General features: G+C 39.1%; 1 protein-coding gene across 1 annotated transcript in view; it reads right to left on the reverse strand.

Annotated features, from left to right (window-relative positions):
* ube2j1 (ubiquitin-conjugating enzyme E2, J1) overlaps window positions 1-25,514 on the reverse strand; it is a 57,421-nt gene that overhangs the window by 25,632 nt on the left and 6,275 nt on the right. Inside the window, exons 2-4 of the mRNA XM_083898293.1 lie at window positions 9,909-9,982; window positions 8,043-8,174; window positions 7,429-7,513 (exon numbers count right to left, since the gene is read on the reverse strand). Coding sequence (XP_083754419.1) covers window positions 7,429-7,513; window positions 8,043-8,174; window positions 9,909-9,982 — 291 coding nt within the window. The remainder of the gene's footprint in view (window positions 1-7,428; window positions 7,514-8,042; window positions 8,175-9,908; window positions 9,983-25,514) is intronic.

Here is a 25,514-nt window from a genome sequence, read left to right on the forward strand (position 1 = left end):
ACAAGACATTTGAATACATCATCATTTCCAGGTTTGACAAACACTAATCAATATTTTTCTGACATTTTTTGGACCAAACAATTACTCAATTAATAGAGAAAATACTTGACAGATTAATCGATTATGAATATAATTGTTAGCCGCAGCTCTAATTATGTATAAGATTTGCAGTGTTTGTATAGTGGCAGCCATCTTGAAACCCTTACCAATCAGCATGCACTCATTGGATAATTAGACCAGGACATTTTGCATTTACTAGTTTGTGAGCAAACAAATTATCTGCAAAGTCATAACAATTTAAAGAAGGGAAAGGAAATGTGCTGATGACAAGGAGCCTCTTATGCTATTTCCTCCTCAGAGTATACTGAGGAGGAAATAGAGCTGAGGTGAGCAGAGGGACACAGGGAACGGCCAATAAGAGAGGATGTAGCCACTACATCATCCAGTCAACCAGAACATAGAACTCTGAAAGGAACAGATTGCAGCTGGTGGTGTGTGGTTGCAACATATGCCCAACTATGATGGATATAGCCCTGATGCAACTCACAGAGTAACTTTTCAGATGCTGCACTGCACATTAACTACATCTTTATATGAGAAAAACTTGAATTCATATAAAAACTACCTGTATAGTCGAGATGTGTCCTAGATTATTGTAATCTATGTCTGTGACATGATTTAGAGTTATTTTATTATCAGTAAGGATGAAAGCTTTGCTTTGCTCACATTGTGTGCTTCAGAGGAAAAAAGCACTGGTTTGCGGATCAGTCAATAAAAATACTTTATGCAAATTATTCCAGGACAAGCGCTAGCCATTCAAGTCACGTTTTACGTTGAAATTGAACACTACTCAGCCCAAACAAAGCATTCGGACAAGATTTTCACCTCATGACTATTCTTTTTTTTGTAGTAAGTACACCCAATAATGGTAGACATGACATCACCATCACTTTAGCATCATTAGCAATTCTTCCTATGTATTGAGAAACTGCTCTGCTAGCTTCCAATAGCCACCTCCACTGCCAAGCATCAAACCCTTCCATTTTCATGTGTCAGGGCCAATTCACACAGAAACAGGACAAAACATAATCAATCTTTTTCTTAGTCGTTTTGAAAGAGTTCTTTGTAAACACAGCAATCTTTTCGGGAAATCCAGAGGAAACGCTAAGACGACAATAAAGACTGTAGTGCATATGCCAGGCCTGTACATGGTGCTGCTACACCAAAAAATGGAGAACGACAAAGATACAGACAGTAAATGCCAGGGCAAAACAGAGGTGGAATTATGACATCTTTGTTTTAGAAAAACAAAAAGGGTGGTGTTTTGAGATTTTCTTTTGGACCCATTTCCAGATAACAGTGTTTCAAGGCTGCCAACATGTGGTTTCCCTGTGGATGAATTGCCAATATGATTAAAAGAAAAAAAAAGAAAAAAACTTTGGCAGATTCATCTAGACTCATTTTAGTGTGGACAGCCCCTTAGTGTAGTCCAGCTTTAGCATCTGGACAACCTAGAAGCTGTAGATGCCAGGTGATTATGTTTGATGTCATGCTATATTGTTCAATTTCCACTCATAATGTGCTAAATATGTGTTGAATTTCCTTCCACAATACAACATATATATATATATACATATATATATCCAAGCACTGGTATCAACACTTTTTTTGCAGTGCCTCATGGAGCACTGTCTCCCCAATCAGTCCTACTTGTCCTATTCAGTCAACACAGAAATAAAAATAAGTTAAGTAAAAGTTCTGAAATGTTTTTTATGATAGATATTTTTTTCGAGGTAAAGCACTCAAATTTAGGGTGGGTGTATACATTGAAAAAGCTCAGAGAATAATATAAAATAAAAAGCTAAAATGTCTGGCTACATATTTTGGGAAATGACTGGCACTACAAAAACGGGTGAAAGTGACAATTATTTCTGTTTATTCAGAATAAACACTAGTAATGTTCTTAACATGAACAAAAATATTCTGTAATCAACTGCACTTGGTACATTAGCCAACATACTTGATTGTCATTGGTCAATAGTGACATTCAGTGGTCTGATATATCTGTTTACCACACCGCTGTTGCGTGTGCAGAAGTACGGTCATTTTCAGATTCAGACAACATTGTTGATCCCAAATGGGCAATTCATTTGCAGCTTCCCAGTCCATACACATATGCAGCCTCTACAAACTCTACAGTTACTGTGTAAATATCAAGGGAAACAAAGTCATAACAATAAACCAGTAAACGGCAAAAACCCAATAAAAAGACCAATAAATGAGCAATAAGTAAAGGATTAATAATGCTTAAATATTCAAATTAACTTAATGCAAAACAAGTAATGACTGTGTTTAGCAGCCTAATTGCAGAAGGAACAAATGACATGGAATTAGCGATTCAAATTCGTCAGGGATGCACTGAAACATCAGCCAAAAGGCATCAGGGAGAATTCCAATGGAAGCATATGTTTGGGCAGGCTGATAATATTCCTTGCTTTGTCAGTCACCTGTTTCTCCCAAAGGGACCACAAATCCCTATGCGTTACTCATCAGAGACAACTCACAAGCCACAATTGAATATTTTTTTAGAATATTATATTCAATTTTTTTTGCAAAGTAGCCAGCTTTCGTTGTTTTAGCTAAAAGACTGTAGTGGAGGCGGACAAAGGAGACTTAGGAGACTCCAAGGCCGAAGGGTTGTAAAAACTTCAGGGTTACTCCAACACATGAACAGGCATTTGGCTGGTATTTAGTTGCAGACAAAGCAGATTCAACAGCTTTACACAGAAAATATGCTGCTCTGCTATCGCTCGCCCTTGTAGTTGGCACATTTAAAAATGTTTTGAAAAATGTATTGTCAAAATGCTGAAATATTCTGGTACACTGATGATGACGGAATGGAATGGATGTTTAAGTTAAATGTATACAAGTTGGCGACCTTTGTTTCTAAAGTTTTGAGAAAAAAAAAATCGCTGGTTGTGATCTGTATGTTTAAATAATGGTGCATAACACAATAATAAAAATGATCAATCATATAAATTGCTGTTCAATGTCAACGCACCGTTACAACGTCACGCTACATCCACACCCCGCCGACCAAGTAAAGGTACTGTTCTCAGTTGAAAAGGAAGCCTGAACCAAGGCTTTACGATTACAAACCATACTGTACCAAACCAAACCAAACCATACCGGGATGGAAACACAGCATAATGTTTGTGTGTGAACATAAAGGCTTGCTAGAGTGACTCAGCTCCAGTGTTACCTATTACGTTGTTTACTTTTTTGTTTTTGTTTATTCTACCTCCTCAAAGCAGTGTGATATACCTCTGACAAGCCCCCAGTGTGAATAATTGATAAACTGTTTCCTAAATGTCTCCTAGAATATAAGCATGTTTTTCCCCCATTCATTCTTCTTTTGTTGGTTCAGAAAGCATTAAGTGGAAGAAATGGGTGTTTTTCTTTCAGCACTTCCTATAGTGCATTGCAGTTATTGAACATGCCTTTCCAGAGGTAGTGCCTTCATTAAATCAGTGTTGACCTATTTTAATTGTTGTTTAAAGGTCACATAGAGTGGTCCTGTTTCACATATATGTTAGTTATGGAGGTCTACTTACATATATTAACTTGTTTTTATGGTCAAAAACCTCCTAGTTGCTGTGAACTAGCTGATAGAAATCCTCTTTTCTGACGGTATTTTTCTGGTGCAAGATTTCAGAGTGAACTTTCACCCCCAGAAGACAGAGTCTTGTGATTGGCCAGTACTATCCAGCACATCCGTTCTCAGAAGCGCAGCGCCCCCCTCTGGAACGGCGGATGCACTGCTCCTCATTATCAAAACATTGTTTTAACAGTGTTTAAAAATAGCTTCGTCACGACTCCCCGCCGCAGTCCCTTTTATGGCTTTAAACCGGAGTCAGACCCAGAGTCAGAAGACACTGTTGCTCGTGAAACACCTCCACAACGGACGTTATTCTTCTTCTGCGGTTCAATGTAGGTAACCGGATGTGCCCGGACTACCGCCCGGAGCAGGACAATCGGTTGTTCAGGAGAACCGCTGCTTACGTAACTATTACGGGATTTTCAGTGATCTCGTTGAGCCCCGAGATTACAATAAAACACAACGTTCTCAGCAATGGCTGAACTGTTTGTTTCGAACCGTCAGTGTTCATCAAGGTAATGACGCAGATACACACCAAAAAAAACAGCGATAATAGGAACTTCCGGTCTAGTTCCTCTTTAAGCGTTGTTGACTAATTGTATATTATTGCACGTTCTTTCAACTAATCACAGCTGATAAACAAAAAAATAAAAAATAAAAAAAATCCCCAAAATACACAATATAAAAAGCAAGAAACAACACAACACACTGTAAAAGCAGTGGCAGAACACTCTGTTCTCTACACCTGGCAGTGACCAATATTCTGAAGTCCACAAGAGCTGCACAGAGGGAAATTACCATCACATTTGAGGGATGGTGTATGTACCACTGTGCTATTGGCATGACAATTTTGCCAGTAATGTTGCGCTGTTTGAAAAGCTTTCTATGATGGAGTATATTTTCTTGGTTTTCAGCCACCTTTTTTTTTTATTTGTTTTTTGTATGTTAGGTTACCAGATATATAGATTTCAACTGGCGTTCAATGGCAGTGCATATTTAGGTTTCTATGAGCTCATAAGAGGAATCAACTCATCCATGATATTACTGTTTTCGACGGACAGATGCATAACCAGAACACACCCCCAAACATAATCAGGATTCCATTTATTCCATCCTACTCATTTGGAGTATTCATCACCATCAGACCATTTTAGTCATTACTACATCTCACTATTATCTTCCTATTATGGAGTGGGACTTAAAAAAGTTAAAATTGGAATGACCTTAAATTTTATGTACAAGCGTGAAGGGACTCTAAAACCATTCCAATGCTAAAGTGGACATTAATTAAATAGTGATTTATCGAGCGTTTGAATAATTCATTTTTTTTCAACAAATACAAATCGTTTTTGCCCGTAGTGTCTTCAACACCAAACAGTATCTCCTGGAGAAATCTTTGACTTTCCCCACATTTCCTCCTTTTTAACAGTTGGCTACACGTCTTGTCAAATTATGTAACTGCAAGTGCAGTCTGTGCGGAGATAAAGAATCACTACATGAATAGGGCCTGACTGTCATTAAATTAGGAAGCCAGAAAAATCAAAGTGAGAGTGGAAGGTTGTCAAAGATGCAGCACTTTTTACTTTATTAACAGCAGTGCATCTTTGGAGATAGGTGCCAGCTCTATAACCTTTTGAATCATGTTTTGGAAAGAGGAATGGATATATGGGGGTGTGAAAACAAAACACCAGCCACTCTTCCTATTTGACAACCTGTGCCATTCTGTATAAAAACTCATGCATCTATGGCAAAACTTAAGTAAAGAATAAACCTTAACAAATTTTGGAGACCATAATGATTCTATACAAACAAACCAGGGAAAAGTGCTTGAGGTAAAATGTATATACATATTTATGAACAAGAACATTTACATATGTATCTAAACAAGTAGGAATATGTAAAAACGTGAAATCTCCTCCGCAGTGACATCAGAGGAAATGTTTAAATTACTTGGCCACACTTAATTAAACGTGTTGGCATGACGTACAAAGTAAAGCAGCAACCAAGAGCAGTGGGAATCACTGCTGCCCGAGTGTGACTTTCAGAGCTGGGTGTAATTATTCAGGCAGGCCTCCTGCGGTCGATCCAAAGAGGATGAGACACAACTTGTTCACAGCATTTTAAGATCGCAGGAGGGGTTGTCAAATCTCTGAGGCAAGGCCAGCCACGTGTCCTATTGTAGCAAACATTGTCTCTGATTTAATTTTTATTTTTTTAAGTATTTTTTAAGTTACGGGACAGAACCAGTCGGGGGGAAAAAGGCTTTGAGGCAGATGCACCGTCCCCCACCGAGTTCCCAGTGATGGAACCCCCATGCTGGGAGGAAACATGAAAGCAGAACTGGGCTACAGGATGGGTGCCAGTAAAAAAAAAAAGTGAAAATAAGCTCTTGAAAGAAACAAAGTTTCAATCAGTTTTTTCTTCAGACATAAAAAAAGCAAGAAAACATGCTCTTCTGCCTCCCTTTTATATGAATTACTTTGCAGTGACCAATCAAAAAAACAACAATATATGAGAAAAAAAAAGTTACGTAAAAAGGCTATTTGATTATTTTTGGTTTTGTGTCTTTCTTTAACATTACAAATGATTTGGGAAAACTGTAGATAATATGGATAAGGAAGATATCAATAAATGCAAGGAATATCTGTCTGTTAATCACATAACTGTCAAAGAGGACGCTTGACAGACATCTTACAGAAAGATTGATTTGATTTTTACTGTGATATATTGATATCAAATGAAATAATATTATAATAGTTTTCAATATTGCCTAGCCCTATTCCTGCATTGTTTTATTGGTAGATAACGGGGTCTAATCCAGGCTACTCAATAACTCAAACATAGCGGGACATCAGTGCTTAAATACACCTCAAGTCCATTCCAACCAAAGACTGCAGTATCTTTAAACCTCCAGTTATAACCTACCTGTCAATTTACCAAATAAATGTAAGAATTTAGTAAGCAGCTTAATTGTTTTTGCTTATAACTTGTTGTTTAATGTTGTTCAATTAAAGAGAACACTTCCTACGTCTACTGCCTTCAGTCCAACAACAGCCATGTCTGCTGCTTCTTCAATTAATCAACTTCTATTCTAACATTCATAATTCCCAGTTTGCCTCATAGACCTGGACTCGGTGCATTTCTTCATTTTAAGCAGAAAAATGCACACATTAATTATTTTTGGGCTGAATGTGACATTCTACCATCAGTGGAGCAGAAACGCCCTGCAGAGATGTATCAGAAACAACTAGTGGGTTATAGCAAATGGATCCCTTTCTGCTATTCCTTTAAATGAAACACATTTACATAGGATTAGCAGGGAGCATCTACATTGTTCAAACGTTGAAACAAAGAAATTCAACAGCAAAGTGACAAGAGTGTGGTGTAGTGATGAAATGGATGCCATACAACATCCTGTAATTAGGAGACATAAGTGATTAAAGGGCAGCAAGGCACGTAACTCATCAATGTCTCTAATTACCAACTCATTACCTGTTTCAGTTGCTATTATTTGTCATCATATTTCTCTTAGCTTTTATTTAAGAATCTTGTGATTCATAACTACAATGGACAGAAACACCACATCCTCCTCAGGACACATGTAAAAAAAAAACGTGTCACAACAATGTGCAAACTACAAGAACATCCATGTTCTTGTGAGAAATATCAGTGAACAAATTTTGGAGCTCTTCTTTGTAACCCTTTTATTATTTTCCAGAATTACTTCTGCAGAGGGAGAAGAAAAGGATGTCATCAGTGAGGATACTTACTGCTCCAGGACGGCTGCCAGGTCTCTGGATGGTGGCCAGAGATGCTCAGACAAATCTTCTTCCCAACTTCGAATCTTCCATTTGGCTAGATGGAGAGGCAATAAGGAGAAGGTTTGAGTACGTGGGAGGGAAGAAATGAATAAAACATGCATTACCAAAAATTATGACAAGCAAACTGACATGGTGGTTTGAGGGAGGAATGAGGAATGATGGAATGCGGGCAGCTGTTCGACAAAAGCGAGTTTGCAAAGCGAAAAGAAGAAATAAGACATATGCATAAGAAAACCTCAGGCTATCACAACAACAAGGCAAGAGCACTGTGGCTTTTATCAGGCTGCAATTAGCGCAAGTGTCATCCATCTGTCTGAACACAATCACACAACCTCCTAGTTTCACAAAAGCAGTGCAAATCCAGCTGACAGTTTGGTGACAGGCCAGGCATTATTCTGACAACTGTCACTTCGTGTGATGCAACTCCAAAATGGCTGAAGGTTAAATGACATGCTGTCTGTTTTCCGCTCTTTGATCATCGGATGTGATGTCTTCCTGCTCCGCCTCAGCGAGGGGAATAATCGAGACGCGAGTGAGCTGCGGCCTTTGGCAGCCTTACTTACTGTGAGGAGGATGATGCTGGGGGGCTTCATGGGATATTCTGGGGGCAGAACGATCCTGCCGTGGTATACGCCTCCGTCGAAATCGGAATCCGGAGGACCACGTACGGAAAAGTGCCATTCAAATAGGTTATCCTGCGGAAAGGAGGAGTGGGAAATGTTACTTCAAGAACCCTAACCCTGTGATTCCTCATGTCTGTGTAAAGTGCTAATATCCAACACTGACTTTAACTCTGTATGGCTACGTTTACTTAATTCTTCTGCTTGGATTTGCACAGGGTGGTATAAGATACTCTTTTATAATCTAAACAAGGGCCACAACGAAGGCAGTACAATATGGCGAAACTATAAACATTTTCAAATCAGTTGATATTGATCATTATTATGATTATGTCACCTGATTGAAGACCAAGTTATTAATATTGATAGGGCTGAACAATTAATGGTTTTTAAATCAAAACTGCAGTTTAGGGCTGCAACGATGAATCAGTTTGAGTGTTTATTCAATAATTAAAACAAGTTATGTTAATATTTTCTGGTTTCTTTGCTCCATATGACAAAAAAAACCTAAACTATTTAAACTAAATAATTTTGGTTTGTGGACCAAACAAGACATTCAAGAACATCATAATATCCAGGTTTGGTAAACACCAATCAACATTTTTCAAAATATTTCCAAACAAGTACTGGATTCATTGAGAATTAGTTGCAGTTGCCCTATTACAAGATGGATGGAAGGATAGATAGAATCTGTATTTTGTGCTACACAAATAAAATTTACTTGTACAATAATTAATAATAACAGAGGGAAAGTATGGGTTAAATACCATGTTTTAAACTAAATACATTTTAGAATCAATCCTTATCTTTAAGTTTGATTGACGTGGATTAGCATAAAAAAAATCAATTGACATTTCAGTCCACTAGATGGTGACAAGTGCTCACTGTCACGAGAGCTGTTGTGAGTATCGCGACAATATCGTATTGTGACAAAAATACTGTGACAATATGGTATTGTGGTGTTTCTGGTGTTGCCAAAATTGTACAGCCCGAATAACTGATAATAATATAAAAGATAAAATTAAAGTTTTATAATAATACTAATAATAACTTTATCTATATAGCACCTTTTAAAGTTTAGAATTTATAAAGTGCTTTCACAGAACACAATTTGACAGACAAGCAACAAGACATAAAAAGTACATTAATAATGGTAATAAAAGACTTAAATAAATAAAGCAACCGAGAATGAAGGTTTAAAAGGAGGAAGATAAAAAATCACCAACATCAAAAATCAGGACAAGGGTGAAGATAGATACATGTAAAAACATGTGAATTGAATAAAATAAAATAAAAAGACATGTCACAAGAATGCCAGACTATAAAAACAGGTTTTAAGAGGTGATTTTAAAAGACATCGTTGATTAACTCATCTCCTCTGGATTTAAGCCTCCACTTTAGAACAGCAAGGAAGGTCCTGTGCGAGGAGCTAATGCTGCAGTGGGGTCAACATCATTGAAATGTAGCTAGGGCCCAGCCCCATACGAGCTTTAAAAGTGATCAGTAAAATCATAAAATCAATTCTAAAAGGAACAGGGCAGCCAGAATTGGGGTGATGCCACAGTGTCTGTTAGAACCAGTAAGTTTTGTTTGATTGAAATCACTATTTTTGACACAAAATTCCTCCCAAACTAAAAGTGCTTAGAGGTGTATATATCTTGCATTCACCAAAAGTGCTCTGTAAAAACACAGAATGGAAAGAGTTGTCATAGTTGTTTTGGTGGTGGTGATTCCTGGCTGTTAAAAATAACACCATACAAAGACTGACAGGCACAGAAGCACTGTTGTGCTACTCTGTGATGATCTTACTTCCAGTGGCTGGGCGTGGTAGTGCTCTGTGGGATCCCTCAGTTCAGCAGCCTCTTTCATCAGCCTCTTCACCGCTGGTTATTCAAAAAGAAACAGCAGCACAAAAAATACAAAGTTAGTAGCTGCCAAGTAAACTATGATCATATCGGCTTACACCACTGGTCACTTGTCAATTATTTAGCCAGACAGTAGAAGAGCCTCTTATTCTATAAAAACCCAAAGTTTATGTGATTAGAGAACTGTGCATCAAGCTACTGTGTCTGCAGACCAGAATCTTTAATCTCATTAATAAACACAACAGAGATGATCTTTGGAGGACAAATTAGCAATTATGTGCTCCTTCCTCCACTCATTTGTAAGGCTTGTATCATTCTTTTCTTTTTTGCGGTTTGCATGTTATTCCTCGCTACAGTGTCTTCCTCTTAATTCTGGGTTTGCTAAATGCTCCGACTCCTCATTGTGACTTCAAGCGAAGCCTTGTTTCTCTCCATCTGGATTGTACCTTTGATTAGAAACTATGCAGTTCATTACGGCTGAACGACTAATTGTTTTCAAATCGATACTGCAATCGGGAAAACAAATGCAATTAGCAAACTGGAAAGGCTGCAATTTTGGATGTACCTAATGCTAAGCAACTGATATATACTGTCAAAAGAGGTCTGTATATTATATGTTGTATACAGTAATATCTTTAACTTCTCATCCTTGCCTTAGAGTATATAAAGTGGTTAATATTGTTGATGGCATTGTGTTTGGTAATGCTCCATCTGCAACAACTAGTAATTAAATCCTCAATTAATTATTAATCGATTAGTTTGTGTTTTTTAATGAAAATTAAATGTGAGTATGTTCTGGTTTATTTGTGCCTGTAGGTGAGATCAGACTGAGTTTGCCTTGTGGAAAGAAGAAATTTGAGAAAACAATAGACATTTTTCACAATTTTCTAGACCAAAACAACTCATCTATTGATCAATGTGTTTCAAATCTGTTACACAATGAATACTAAACTGACATGGAACATGGGGAAATAAGTGTATTTCAGATCAGATTCCAATTAGGGCTGGTCGTTAAGGGGTTAAACTCTTATCACAATAAACAGTTTTTTATCATTTGATATCGATATAAATGGTAATTGGTTTGTGTTTATATAGCGCTTTTCTCGGTGACCACTCAAAAGCTGCTGTACACTACAGTTTTGCCATTCACCCATTCACTCACACTTTCATACAGCGTATCTATGTGCAGCACACATGATATATTTACTTCATACTTTTATTATATTTTTCAAATAACCTCTTCATCCCTGCTACTTTTTTGGGTCCCCTGCTCAAAAATGACATGTCCAAAATAAATAACTTTTTTATTTATACATTTGCAATTACAAGCTCTATGTGAATAATCTTGGTATCAAAATAAGAATAACATCATCAACATCATCTTTGATAATATGCAATAGGCACTTAAACACGCAAGGAAATTGTGTAACAAATTGTGGACATTAGCTGTGCAAAGACTGATGGTGCTGAAGTGAAGCAGAGTAAAATGGTAAAGAGATGCTGAGAAGTTCTCCACTTTGGTACAGTTGTGCCATTTGAGATGTCTTGGGTGTTGAATTATTAAATCCATTTCATTCTATTTACATGTCACTATTGCTCTAAACAAAAAAGGTTTACTGCCAACTCAATGACTCCACAGCATCTTCAGGTACTCAGAGCCATAGCTCTGGCTTGCATTGGCCAAATACTCCTCATTTTAATCCTCTGACCGAATCGAATCAGGCTCGAATCAGAACACAAATGTGCATAATGCAAATTCGCCCTTCTCCAGTGGAACGATGGAATGACACTCTGGAATAATCCCCAAAGCATGCTGGGAGTTGTAGTTCCTCATTCAGAGCAGTTTTATTCAGGTGGATACAAATTATTTTGATAAGCAGCAAGGGTAAAACATTTCTGATTGTATTTCTTGAAAACAAGTTATTGTTTTGCTCTTATTTTGCAGTTGGATCAGTGCATCTTGGTTGTAAAGAGATAACAAAAATGTACTGCTGGACTCTGTGGAGTCTATGTTTCTGCTGTCAAGCAGACAAGTTTTTTCTTTGTTTACATGATCACGCTGATTCTCTGGTACCGCTTATCAATGTTTACACCGTTACTGTGCTTGCTATGCCTGCTGGTTTGATCGATTGGTGTTTTAACTGTGTTTGGTGATCATAACAATGTTTTATGAGCTATTAATCAAGTTTCTGACCTTTCTGTGGGTATGCAGCATGTCTGTGTTTATTAAAGTTAGACATGGTTTCATGACGTGTCTGTTGAGTCTGCATGCCGCTAATTAATCATTTTGACAACATCAACATTTCCAGGTTTGGGAAATACCAATCAACATTTTTCTTACATTTTGTTGACCAAACAACTTATCAATTAATCGAGAAAATATTTGACAGAAAAGAATCGTGAGTTGCAGGCCTAAAATAACATTTGAAGATGCGAAGTGACAGATTTGGCTTATTCTAACTTCTAATTGAAAATAAATGTCCAAGCCTGTGTTTCTAGAAATCTTTCTTTTAGTGAGGGACGCTCACCCCTTGCAATAAAATAATTTCCTCAAATTGCCCAGCCCTACAGTACATGACATCTTGCGACAGCTGAATTATTGAAGCCAGATTGGTTTCCTCTTCTCTAATTCAGCAACATAATTTAGAAATTGAAAGAGCCAACCCACACACAGTCATACCTTTTCATATAAGTCCAAACAGGAAATAAATTCAGGCATATCACAAAAAAAAACTGGCAACAGCACAGACTTAGGATTCTATGCGGCACTTCCATCTTGTGTGTATGAATATTTGATGCGTATTTTACAAATTACATACATTGGTATTGCTCAACAGCCAGTGTTGTGATTACAACATGGTGACCTGCACTCTCTTACATCTTCTGAATTTGCGCCCACCATTTCACCATGACACTTCCACTTCCACCCAAATGTCAGGTTTCATTTCCCCAGCTGATGCAGAGAGTTGCAAATGTGCTGTTCTGACAGGCAACATCACACTAACACAGATGGACAGATGAGAGGAGCACTCACATGGACAGAACTCCAAGAACTGACGGTGCAGTGATAAAAAAAAACAAAAAAAAAACACTATCATACTCTTTTTGGGCAGATGAAAGAAAACACTGGGAAAAATAGTATAAACCTTATGAAGCTGATATTTCTTCCAAACGATTCAATTAAAAACTTTTATTTGAACAAAGACTTGCACTGAGCTTCTGAAGTGAAGACCTGTGTTCCTCAAGATTAAATCGTCAGTGTTTGATTTAAGAAAAAAAAAGGTTTATAATACCACACTATTATTTCATGAGGATGTTTATTTATTTCACCATTTATCAGTAAGTAACACCTCGTTTCAGAATTATTCAAACTCATACTCTCTATTGTCAAATTCTTTCTTGATAATTTCAACATAGCCGCATCATAATCAGCACTTGGATGCTTGCAATTAATCTGTCTAAACGTTGACTAATTAATTTCGTTCCATTCAACTTGGCTGTTTCTTCTGGCTATCAGCAAAGCTGCTGTCACTACACAAGCTTTCCAGCAGCTGCCTTTCTTTCCAGCTCTGCTTTTATGTGACATAATGGCACACACAAACAGTGGTCCTCATGCAAAGGTCATATATAGCAGTCAGTACGTTAAGACGATGTACTGTTTTGCACGTAGGGCTGCCACAATAATTGCAAAAATTAAATACTGCGGTTTGAACAAGATCAAGGCAGAGGAAGACAAGATAGTGCACTATACCACATGACGCCACCCCTTCTAAAGAGTGGTTCCAGCTGAAATTAGCCACTGCACTGGTAGCTGGTGCTGTGTTCCTTCTAAGAGCAACACAGTCGACTTTACTCGACTAACTAACAAACTGTGGCTCAATCCACAGGGTTCCCACACCATGGTTGACATCAAATTCAAGGACTGTCCAGACCAATTTCCTCAAATTCAAGTTCTGAACTTGCTGACACGGCTTAAGATGGGAGGGCAACTTGTAAAAAAAAGCCACACAATATGTACTTTTATTGATTTACAGCACATTCTGCAGTGATTGTCCTTGGGAACTTGGGCAAGTCTGTAGTTTTCTTTGTGTAGGCAGAAATCTTGGAATTTGCATTTCCCAGGCATCACATCATTTGCTCTTTCTGGCTTAAGGCCACATTATACTTCTCAGACTGCGTATGCGTTATCCGACTGTGTCACCACGGAGACGACTCGAGCCTTCATACTTCTGCGTCGTGGTGACGGATACGCGGTGCAATTTCCCGCCTGATCAGTAGGGGTCGCTGCGCAAGGTTGTTGTGCTTCAGGCTACAGTGAGCAATGGCGTCGAGAGAGAAAGAGAGAGAAAGACTGTTGTTGAAACAGTGGCCGTTTCTCACTTTTCTGTGTCACGGAACGCAGTTTTAAGATAATTTGAGGCGAGAAATTGGCCATTTATAGTCTAAACATGTGTTGTGTGTATTAAGATATGACGTATTTATAGTTTGGCAGCGACGTTGTTGGCGGGGATGAGCTCCGTCTCTGTGGACGCTCGGGTGCGCACTGTGAGCCGGCACAGAGCAGCGCTATCTCGGCCTGTCCTGAGGACCAAGCGCAGCTCTTGCCGTCTCCTTTGTCCCTTGACGGAGTGACGGACACTTAAAAAATATTTCGTGCAGTCGGAGACGACGCAGTCTCTGTGTAACCTACACAGAGCACTTTACGCAGGAGTATAAATTGGGCTTTAGGGTTACTCGCTCATTGTTCTGCATGGAATGTTTTCAACGGTGGAGAGAGACAGTGGACAGTGTCCACAACACAGATAGTAATCATGACTGGATGTTTGTTCTGTGATCTACGTACATCAAGCAATGCAGGCATGAACAGTCGGTGGTGACATTTACAATATCAACTTGATTTCTCTAAAATTCAAGCACTTTCAAGGACATGTCTATTTCAGTGACACTCACTAACTCAATGTGATACATGTATATATGCAAAATTATGACATACCGAGGCTTAAAGCCACATTCATTTATTATGCTCTGTCAATCTAACAAACATACCATCCTGGATTTTGCAATGTTTTGGTGCCTGGGGCCAGCCTGGATCCAACTGAGGTATACAAGGTATACATGCGAAAGTCATTTGACAGACTAAAAATATTTACAGGTATAACCGCCTCCTCTGCAGCCAATTCCACTCAATGCCTTTTTTAATATTTTTTTTGCTTCCCTCTCAATGAGGGATTGGGCTTCCTGTTCAGAAGAATCCCAACCCTTGTTGGGATTTGAACCATAAACCCCTTTGCTTACCAACTAAGTTCCCTTTCTACTAGGTCATGGGATGTCCCTAACTCCACTCAATGCCTGATTTAGAAAAGATGCCAAGAAATGGGAGGAGGAGTGTGCAGAGCAGTGGGTGGGCCTGTCCTGATTGTGAAATCTCAACAACAAAAAAACATGCAATTAGGGATTAGGTAAATTGGACAATCTAAATTGACCATAGGTGTGACAGTGAGGGTTGAATAGTTGTTTGTCTCTATATATGTGTATGAATGATCACGGTGGTGGTCACGATGGAGGGGCCGTTTGGTGCACATTGGTAGCCACTCTTCCATCAGTCTGGTCCAGAGAAGCTGTGGCTGCAGTGGTAGCTCACCACCACCAGTGAGAATGTGTTAATAAATAATTGGTAATTTGTACACGCTTTCGGTGTATAGAAAAACGCTATAGAAATGTAATGAAATCCGACTCCTAGTTACAGCTGTCTAACGAAGAGCTGCTAACAAGACGCTTTACATGGTGGACAGAGACAGAGCCACACCTCCAACCTTTAAAAAAGGGGAAGGAGTAGCTGGTGTTGGACCAGAGAGTCAATAGATGAACAGATTTTATATTTATGTGATATTTATATCACATGTATAATTTCAATACTTAACTCTACACAGTGAAGTTTTGCCCCTGGATCAGTAAATAACATTACTATTATACCCATACACTCATACCTGAAAAAGTGGTTTAGGGGTTTAGCTTCACTTTAACATTCCAGTTTTAGTAGGACATAAAATGTCATGTACAGGTACCAAATCTTTGTGTCTCAGTGTTTTTTTGTTTAATTATTATTTTGTGCAGATGATTGTAAATCAGTGTCTTTGTTCCTCTAGCAGGCTTTTAATGTTAAGTACCTGAAACCAAATTGCTATGAAGTGCTTTTGAGATTTCCTAACTGCCAAAAAAGAATAATAATTTTAAAAGCCCTAAGAATTTCCATTTACCTTCATAAGGCTGTTACTCTAACACGTTTAACAAATTCCTTGCAAGCACACAAGTTATGTCCAACAAAATATGTTAACCCTGACAAAGACAAATCCAAAGTGGAGAAAATACAACAGTTTCATTGCATCAAGGTAAAATGTGCCTATCCAAAAATAGTTTGTCCCTCTCAAACCTTTAATAGTTTCTTTTCTTATTTTCATAAAACTTGGATGGTTTTTGGATGGACCTGTCCTGGGCAAAACAGGACATTTTTTTTAGCATATTATGCTAAATCAACTTTTTAATCATTTAAATCCTTATATTTGGGACTTTGGAGGCCCTATCAGTCAACAAAGTGTGAAAAAATATGACTCAGTCATGTTTTTGTGGTCCTCAGTCTAAATACAGGAGATAAAACACACGATGTTGACTTCTGCACTCGTTGGGACGTCACAATAAGCTAAATTCCTGGAATTGTTGTCTCGCGGAGCTCCGCTTTGTCTGTAAAAGATGTGAGAGTGTTGGCGAGGGCAACGGTATCCGAAAACTGGAAGCCCGCGAAGTCCGTGAAAAGTTCTATTCTTGGCTCCACAGTGCAGCAAAGAGTCCTACACAAACTTCCAGCCTCAGAGGATTTATCTGTCCAGTGGATACGTGTTATATGGCGGCAATGTGCCTACTATAGCCTGCAAATGATCACTTTTCCAGTAGCCTCTGTGGCTGATGTAATTTCCTGTCCCTTAAGTTTCGTTTGACTTTTTTTTAATTATTATTATTACTTAAGGTGGACCGAAAGAGATACCACTAAACAGAGTGTTGTGAACAGGACTTTTATGGCAGGGTGATTGAACTGCTGTGGTGCTTCATCCGTATGGTATTTTGACCAATGCATGTCACAGACATGTTCATTAGGACACCAGGGAACTAGTTTAACTTGGAGGAATAGGGTATAATATGTCCCCTTTAAAAAGAATAATAATAATTAGTTAACTAACTCAAAGGTTATAGCAAAATGGCTGTAGTGGCAACTTAATCCAGAAAAAACCTTCCTTGCCACTCTTGCATGATGTGAAGTTTGTATGTTTAGTCCACAAAGCCGTCAGTTACAAAAATAAACAAGCTACCGTCGCATCCACCACCCTATTAACAAAAATCACATTCTGACGAGACACTATATTTACCGTTACAGACAGAAAACAGTTGCTCCTCCTCCTGCCACATCCAGCAGGTGTGGACCTAGGGCCGGCAACCAGCGAGCTGCATAAACTGCCGCTGTATGTGACTGTATCAGACTGAGTGCTCCAGAGACCTCCGACACAAGGATTAAGCCGAACACTGCCGAACTATAAATCAGTTAAAAAGACTTAACAATCCTAAAAATGTGGATTAATCTCCAACAATTACCAGGGAAATGTCTAAAATCTCAATATTTAACAGAGGAGTCTGGTCTGCGACGGGCATCACACTGCCACTGTATTTCAGTCCAGAATCATTGCTCCGGTCATGGAGGACGTACTGAACAAATACTCCAAATACACAATGACTCCAACGTTGTTAAATTACCGCAAACATCCTGCATTTAAGCGATTAGTCGTCATTGTCAATAATTTCCGTTAAAATGAGTTGCTGATAAATTTAATTGGCGATAATTGTAAAAAAAAAAAAAAAAAAAGACTAGTCCATTATCAAAATAGTTGTTAGTTGCAGCCAAACTTAAAATTGCTCATTAGCGATTAGCGGATGATCAGCAGATGACAGCTGAATGGCACTGCTTCGTGCTATAAGTAGAGCTGAACTTACAATCCTTGCTCAAAGCATACAGAAAAGTTTTTTTGGTTGTCGTTGGTCAATCACTACCCATGGTGGCATTTATAAGTTTATGAGCAAACTCAACACTGATGCAAGAGGATCATCTGCTGGTATTAACGCTTGTGTCGACTCATGAACTTGCCTGCAACACACTTGGACCTACTGCGTTAATATGAATATACCCAGCTTCATCACTCTAGGAAGGACAGTCACACAAGCCAATCTGATGATGGTGGTGATGTTGATGATGAAGATGATGACAATGATGATGACTGTGGATGAGGGGAGTTACTTACTGCCCTAGCAGCAAAGGACACAAGGACACAGCACTCTGATGGTGACCATTTTAGTCATATAGTGCAGGCAGCAATGCAACAGGTGCTGATGTCACACTCTCAACCTCGTGTTAAAAGGCACTTCTCACACGCTTCAAATATGCTATTGAGCTCTTAAGAAACAAGGTCAATGTGCCTGCTTTAACTTTCGTATGGGATGCTTCTTGAGCTCTAGCTACCAATGCACAGCGTGGGGGCTGAAAATTGAAAATTAATTGTGACAAGGAAAGCAGAACTAAGAGGTATTCATGGAGGAAAAATTGATTTGGTATCCAATCAAGCGTGGGCTGCCGGGGTGTTGAACTAGAAAAGGAGGCTGTGAGATGAAGACAGAGGAGGATGACGAGAGGGTAGCAGCAGTGAGGATGGGTGGGAAGGCATATGTAACAGGGTGTAAGGCCAGGCAAGCTCAGAGGACAAGCAGGCTTCAGGGAGGGAGGGAGGGAGGGCGGATTAACCACTGGAGCAGACAGAGATGGACTGAAGCCACGCAGCTTTCAAGGCACGTGCTCAACCTTCTTCTGCCCCAGGACAGATACTCTCTAGTGTCTCTTATGCCGGGATCAGACTACACAAATTCAGGCAGAGTTTCATGCGATTTGGTCGTGACTGACACATTAACAGTGTCGGGCCCGATTATAAACATCGGGAACGATGAACGGACGTGCAGTGTAACACAATTGAAGAACAGAGACTCTGCGTCTGGGACACTCAGCGACATCCTGACGAGAACTTCTTCTAACATGTTAGAAATCTTTCTATTTTACTGCCTCGCCTGACATGTAACATGCACACATGAACATGGCAAAGAGGAAAAGGGCGGCTGCTGCTGCTGCTGCTGCTGCTGCTGCTGCTGCTGCTGCGTGGAATAGTGCCACTGAACAACATTTCATTAAGCCTTGGTAACTGTACCCCTGCCCCTTTGACATCTCCTCAAGGGACTACCATGACAAATTCCACGAGCATCACCCACAATAGCACTTTTTCCTTGATTTAGCCATGAATCACAACTCCTTGCTCACCTCCCCAATGACATATGAACAACAATCCATGCCACTGTGATTAATAATCTGACATGGTGACCATCGTGAAAGACATAAATACCATGTACGCCGTTGCCAGCATTACTCTTTAGTAAACCTACCAAAGTAAACACACGTTGGGCACACAAGGAGAATAGGGAAACATTTGTCTCCATGCACTTTCATGGCTCCCGCTGCGATGCATTAATAAGAATACAAGAAGGTCATAGGGCACTTAAATCTTGAAAAAATATTGAGACAAGAGGGCAGATGAGAAACTGATCTTGTGTAAATAAATCAAACCTCCATGCATGAGCCTACTGGGGCATCTTGAACCAAAGCTGATAAAAAAATACACCTCATGTTTTGGCAGTCCTACATCCTATCTTTTGGACAACTATCATGTCCCTAGGTAAAAAAAAAAAGAAAAAAAAGAAGAAGATGTCACAACCAAGATGCCTCCTCCTGTCTTAAATGCAAAACTTGTTAGCCAATATACATAGATATCTAAAGTAAATGAGAAATCCAAAGCACATGAGACCTGAGCTGAGCTACATTTCTAACAGAATAATTAAAAACCTGCTTGAGGGTTGTTACCGCTTGTCTGGGTGTGACAGTTTGTGTGTTGTTAAAGTTGTGTTTGATACCGCTGCATAATTGCATGCATAATTAATTCGGACTTCATCAACGACAAACTGTTTAACTGTTCCGGAAATGTTGAGCGACAGAAACCATAAATTATGATAAATGTGACCCTGCACATAAAGCCAACAATGTCAGGCAGAGACGGGAAAGCGTAACTCTGCAGTTAAAATCTTTGGCGTAATGATGTGCAAACAGCTTGATATATCGCTGCTGTGGTGATCGCACAGTGTGAGCTCTATCCATCCGTCAAGGGTGTCAATGATTCATTTCGAATTCTGGAATGATGAGGTGGCCTTAGGGCAGCCTGTTTGTTCACAACCTGTAGCTACAATCTAAAAAGTGAGCTTGGCAGCAGAGGAAATTAAATTTTCATTAAATGTATCTGACTCCACAACACTGTTAACTTTTGCACTGTGTGCATTATTTTTTTATTTTTCACTAGCAACTCAAAACAAATACTAGATAACCTATGGTTCCAGCCCACCTCGCCTCATCACTGCACGAGTGCATGAAACTGCCGTGACTCCGTTTTACACACGACACACACAGACAAGTGACTTGTAAAGCAGTTGTTTTCAATGTAACTGAATCATCAGTTAATTAAAACTATTTGTTCAGTGCTTCCTCCATGACTGGAGTACACAGTCTCTGGACTGAAATACAGCAGCAGGGTTTGTGATGCCGCTCGCAATCGCGATCAGCAGTGCTGTCGCTAAATACACCAGACTACTCTGTTAAATATATATATATATATTATAATATATATAATGTATATATTATATATATTTCCCTGGTAATTGTTGGAGATTAACATTTTTAGGATTTTTAAGAATTTCTAACTGATCTACAGTTAGGCATTGTTCAGCTTCATTCTTGTGTTGAATGACTCTTCCTGTGACAGCACTCTGACCAATCAGGTACCAGGTACTAATATAGTGGAAATACAACTTAATCATGTCGTGCCGAGTTGAGGTGAGTCGAGCCGGCGGAAAAACACGCCATAAGAGGGATATACATATAGTATATACAGTACATATAATCAAGTAATCATTAGGTCCATAAAATGCCTTATTTCCATTATAAAAAAAATAACATTGAAACCAATGAATCCATTATGTAATTGATCAACCCACTGGTGTGTTTCAAACATGGACAAGAAAACTCCTTCACTCACTAAAATAATTACAGAAATATTTTGGAGCATTACTAGAATGGCTCCAACATCTTGGTGGACTTTTCAAGGACTTTCCAGGACTCAAATTCAATGTTGTCCACTTTGATTTGCAGCACACTCTGCATCTCGCCAAGTGACTGTCCTTGGGATCTTTGGCAAGCCAGTGTTTGCAATTTGTGGTGGCAAGAGACATTTACCTAAATATCAACTGAACTCCTGCCTTGTAACAAATTCAAGCACCTTCAATGACCCATGTCTAGTGATTTTCAAAAACTTTCAAAAGCCTTGGACATTTTTCTTCAAATGTACAAACTTTCAAGGATTGAAGATCCCATGAGAACCCTGCCTCTGCGGGTTTCTATTTTAAAAGGCAGGCAATTACACTTTGAATGTGAACTTTACATCTCATGTTCAAAGTAATATCAAATTTTGGAGGAAAAAAAGTTACAGCCCTAGTGATGACAATTCATTGCTGCACTACATTATTATTTTCTTGCTGAGAGAGAAATTTCCCAACACCATGGCATTCAATTTTGCAGCTTGGTTTCTTGTAGCTACGACCATTTGAGGGGTGCACACACTGAAAAAGATCATTCTTCCTAGTGCTCTTGGAGGACAGAGAGCCGAAAACGAGTGAGAGCAAGCAACGCGACCATGCATCAAAAATGAATGGCACAAAGGTTGACTTATGTAGAAAAGCCCCAAAATGCACCACACAGGTGCATCCTAATGCAAACCATACATCAAATGTTTTGCACCAGACATAGCACAGTGTTCATTTCCACATGATCTCCCATGCACACACACCAAAACAAAAACAATTTTGCATTAATACATATTAAGTGTGGTGCATTCAGAAAGCCATTACCAAACTGACGGGCTATCTTTCAACAAAATTACAATCATAGGCTTAAACTGATAAAACCTAACACTTTTTAATATTTGTGTGTATAATGTTTCACTATTTTGCCACTTTAATGAGGAAAAAAGTTGCAGAAAATGTTATTGGACACTTTTTTATGAAAGTTTGCCCTCATTGATGAATTTGTTTCTGTTGATTTACAATAAACTGTGTGGGGCAGCCAAGCCACTGACTATCCTATAACAAGAGAAAACACATTGGTCATGAACAAAAATTGAAGCTGAATAAGGTATATTTTTCAATAATATTGGAAAAGTGGTTTGAGCTTGTTTCCCCCGAAGCACTGAGGCTGTATACAGACACCAGGTTGCAGAAAGTGTTTCATATACAGATATTCTCATATTAAAAGAAAAAAAAAATGTTTCTCATTCAGAAGACAAATACAAGATTAGAGCAGTAGTAGTTCTCTGTAGTTAGCCTGGAACCTTGACATTACAAACTACAGTTGGTGCAGACTAACCCACAACACTATAAAAGGAGATAGCACCCTTAATGTTTGGCACAATCTCTGGCCACAGGATTGTGATTCCAGGATGAAGACGAGAGAAGCGCATGGGAAATAAATAATTACAGAGAAGTGGAGAAGAGCATTAGCACCAAATCAAATGACAGCGATTATAATGAAAACTTGGAGGAGGAAATACTGCAGGACAAGAGTTGCACAGCTGAAAATGTGTGGCGAGGAAAAGAAAAGCTAAGCAGGTCTAATTCCTCTGTGTGAGTCTTAAGTCTTTGTGGGGTGTAATCCTTTCATTATTGGGTTCCTACATACTCCCAGATTTATCTTTCCAGACTTAATTTATGACCTTAAACCCTTGCTTGCAAAAAAAGATAGAAGTTTTTGCTCAATGTTATTTGTTGATGAAACAGCCAGTGGTATTATAGATACTAACGGGGCCACATTACTCTTCTGATTTTTCTTCAGAACAATCAGAATCAGAATCAGAATCAGAATACTTTATTAATCCCCGGGGGGAAATTGTTTTTGTTCCAGATGCTCTGTGCAAAGTAAGAAGAAATACAGCATGAGGAAAAAACAGAACAAGTAAGATAAAGAAAATAAAGAGAAAAGTTGAAAACAAAGTTAAAGTAAGCAGGAGCGACTGAAACAGGCTGCATACGCCGCGTCATATAAGAGAAAGGATCACGTTGCACAAACATGGGTTATTTGTAATTGTTGAAATTTAAACTTAAAGCCCAACTTTGCAAGTCTGGTCGCTTTTCTGCCTTTCTCTCCACAGAGCTTTACCTACAGTTTCAGAGTTCATCTACAACACTACCTTAAAGAGTAAACCCCGAAACCACTTTTTTCAGGTTAACTACTTTTAGGTTATCTAGTAATATTAAACCGTCTTCCGGTTTGTGGGTTGAAGTTAACCAGAAAGTATGAATGTCATAAATAGCCAACACTCCGCTGGTTGCAAAAATAAGTCATTTTACAGGTGCATCTCAATAACTAGAATATCGTGGAAAAGCTCATTTCAGGCTGTAGTAGTTTAAGTATTTGGTTATTTTTGTCTTTGGCTCACATTTAACAAGAACCCAAAATTCAGTATCTCAAAAAATTAGAATATGATGAAAAAGTTCACTATTGTAACTTTATTGTGTCACATGCCAATCAGCTAATCAACTCAAAACACCTGCAAATTTTTCCTGAGCCTTCAAAATGGTCTCTCAGTTTGATTCACAAGGCTACACAACAGGCTTTTAGCTAGTATTTTTTTAGAGGGTTCATTTGGATACCAAGGTCATAGAGTGTGGAGGAATTGTGGAGAAGCTCAAGTTCAAGTTGCTTGAAGTCCAGTGTTTCCAAGTTTCCACAGCCTGTGATAGGTTTGGGGTGCAATGTCATCTGCTGGTGTTGGTCCACTGTGTTTTTATGAAAACCAATGTCACTGCACCTGTTTACCAAGACATTTTAGAGCACTTCACGCTTGCTTCTGCTTTTTGTAGATGCTGATTTCATTTTCCAGCAGGATTTGGCACCTGCCCACAAGCAAGAGGCACCAAAAGTTGGTTAAATGACCATGGTGTTGGTGTGCTCGACTGTCCAGCAAACTCACCAAACCTGAACCCCATAGAGAATCTATGGGGTATTGTTCTCCTCAGCGAGGGGGCATTTTAAAACGGTGACGGCTGGGATTATGTCGGCTGCAGAGGACCTGCAGGCGATCTCCTGGTCAATAATGCTCGACTGCTTGCTGGCTGTAACCTGTGGAATGGATTTCCTGAACGGATTTTGCATTATTACTACGCGCCTCATTGAGACATGCCTCCGTATAGGAAATCCATTCCACTTTTTGCAGTTAAAAAGTGGAATGTTATTGTGAAAACATTTCAGCAGACAACATTAAAGCACAGACGTATCAGATCGGACATCTCGACAGTTGGATCCGATATTTCCGATCTGTCAATTACATCAGTATCGGATCCCGATACCGATACTGGATCGGCCCCATCCCTACCCTGTAATATCTGTAATGTAATGTAACTAATCTCATAAATGTGACTGGATTAGCAGGCGCCTGTGTTAGAAAATTTGCATAATGTAATTTGATTAAGGTGACACTTGAGCAGCCACTTGGACAGCTGAACATCTCTCAACTTATGCTGTGCACAGCATGAGAAAAGACAAGCGATGGACCCACAATGCACTTTTGACACTCTTTTTTTGTAATCTGACAGTTTGTAGACTACTTCCTAATCCAACTATCAAATAATTTTGAGGGTTATACATGGGGAGGAGTCCCTGGAATATAATTGAATCTGGCAGGTGGACCTTGGCTGAGAAAAACCTCTGCTATAACATGTGGCCTAGGTTGTCCTGACACAAGGCAGTGACACTGGGCCTCATTCCCATAAGCAGCAACTGCAGCAAATGAGCCATTAAGTTGCACATTATGGCTGTTTGGCATGGGACGACTGAGTTTGCAGAAAAACACAGACTCACAGAAGGCTGTTGGGAGCAGAAAAAAATATGTGTGGGGCTCTCCATGCTTTTATTATGATTCTTGACATATGTGCACATAAGCTGTTCACGTATAATAATTATTTCCTAATAATTACCTGTTTGTCTGTAACTGAGTTTTACAAGCTTAATGATTCTGAAGATTACATGTGCCGTGAATCAGAAAATAAACATAAGGGGAGCTTTTAGATTTGACGGAATGCAGACTGAGATAACTATCATAGAAATATATTGAGGTTAAACCATCCACTTCATCTTTTTGCCCACCGGTTAGTCATGATTTCCCACTTTAAGAATCTATTGGTACCCTGCAGAGTCAGGAGCGCTCAGAGGTGTGATGAGCTATCAGAGCTGGACAGGCACTTCCGCATGAAAGATGAGCTACTTGGGAGAGTCGGCTTTGAACCTGGTCCATCAGTATCCTCCAGAATGGTGGCT

This window comes from Microchirus variegatus (assembly GCF_963457635.1).
Source record: "Microchirus variegatus genome assembly, chromosome: 12".
Lineage (NCBI taxonomy): Eukaryota > Metazoa > Chordata > Actinopteri > Pleuronectiformes > Soleidae > Microchirus > Microchirus variegatus.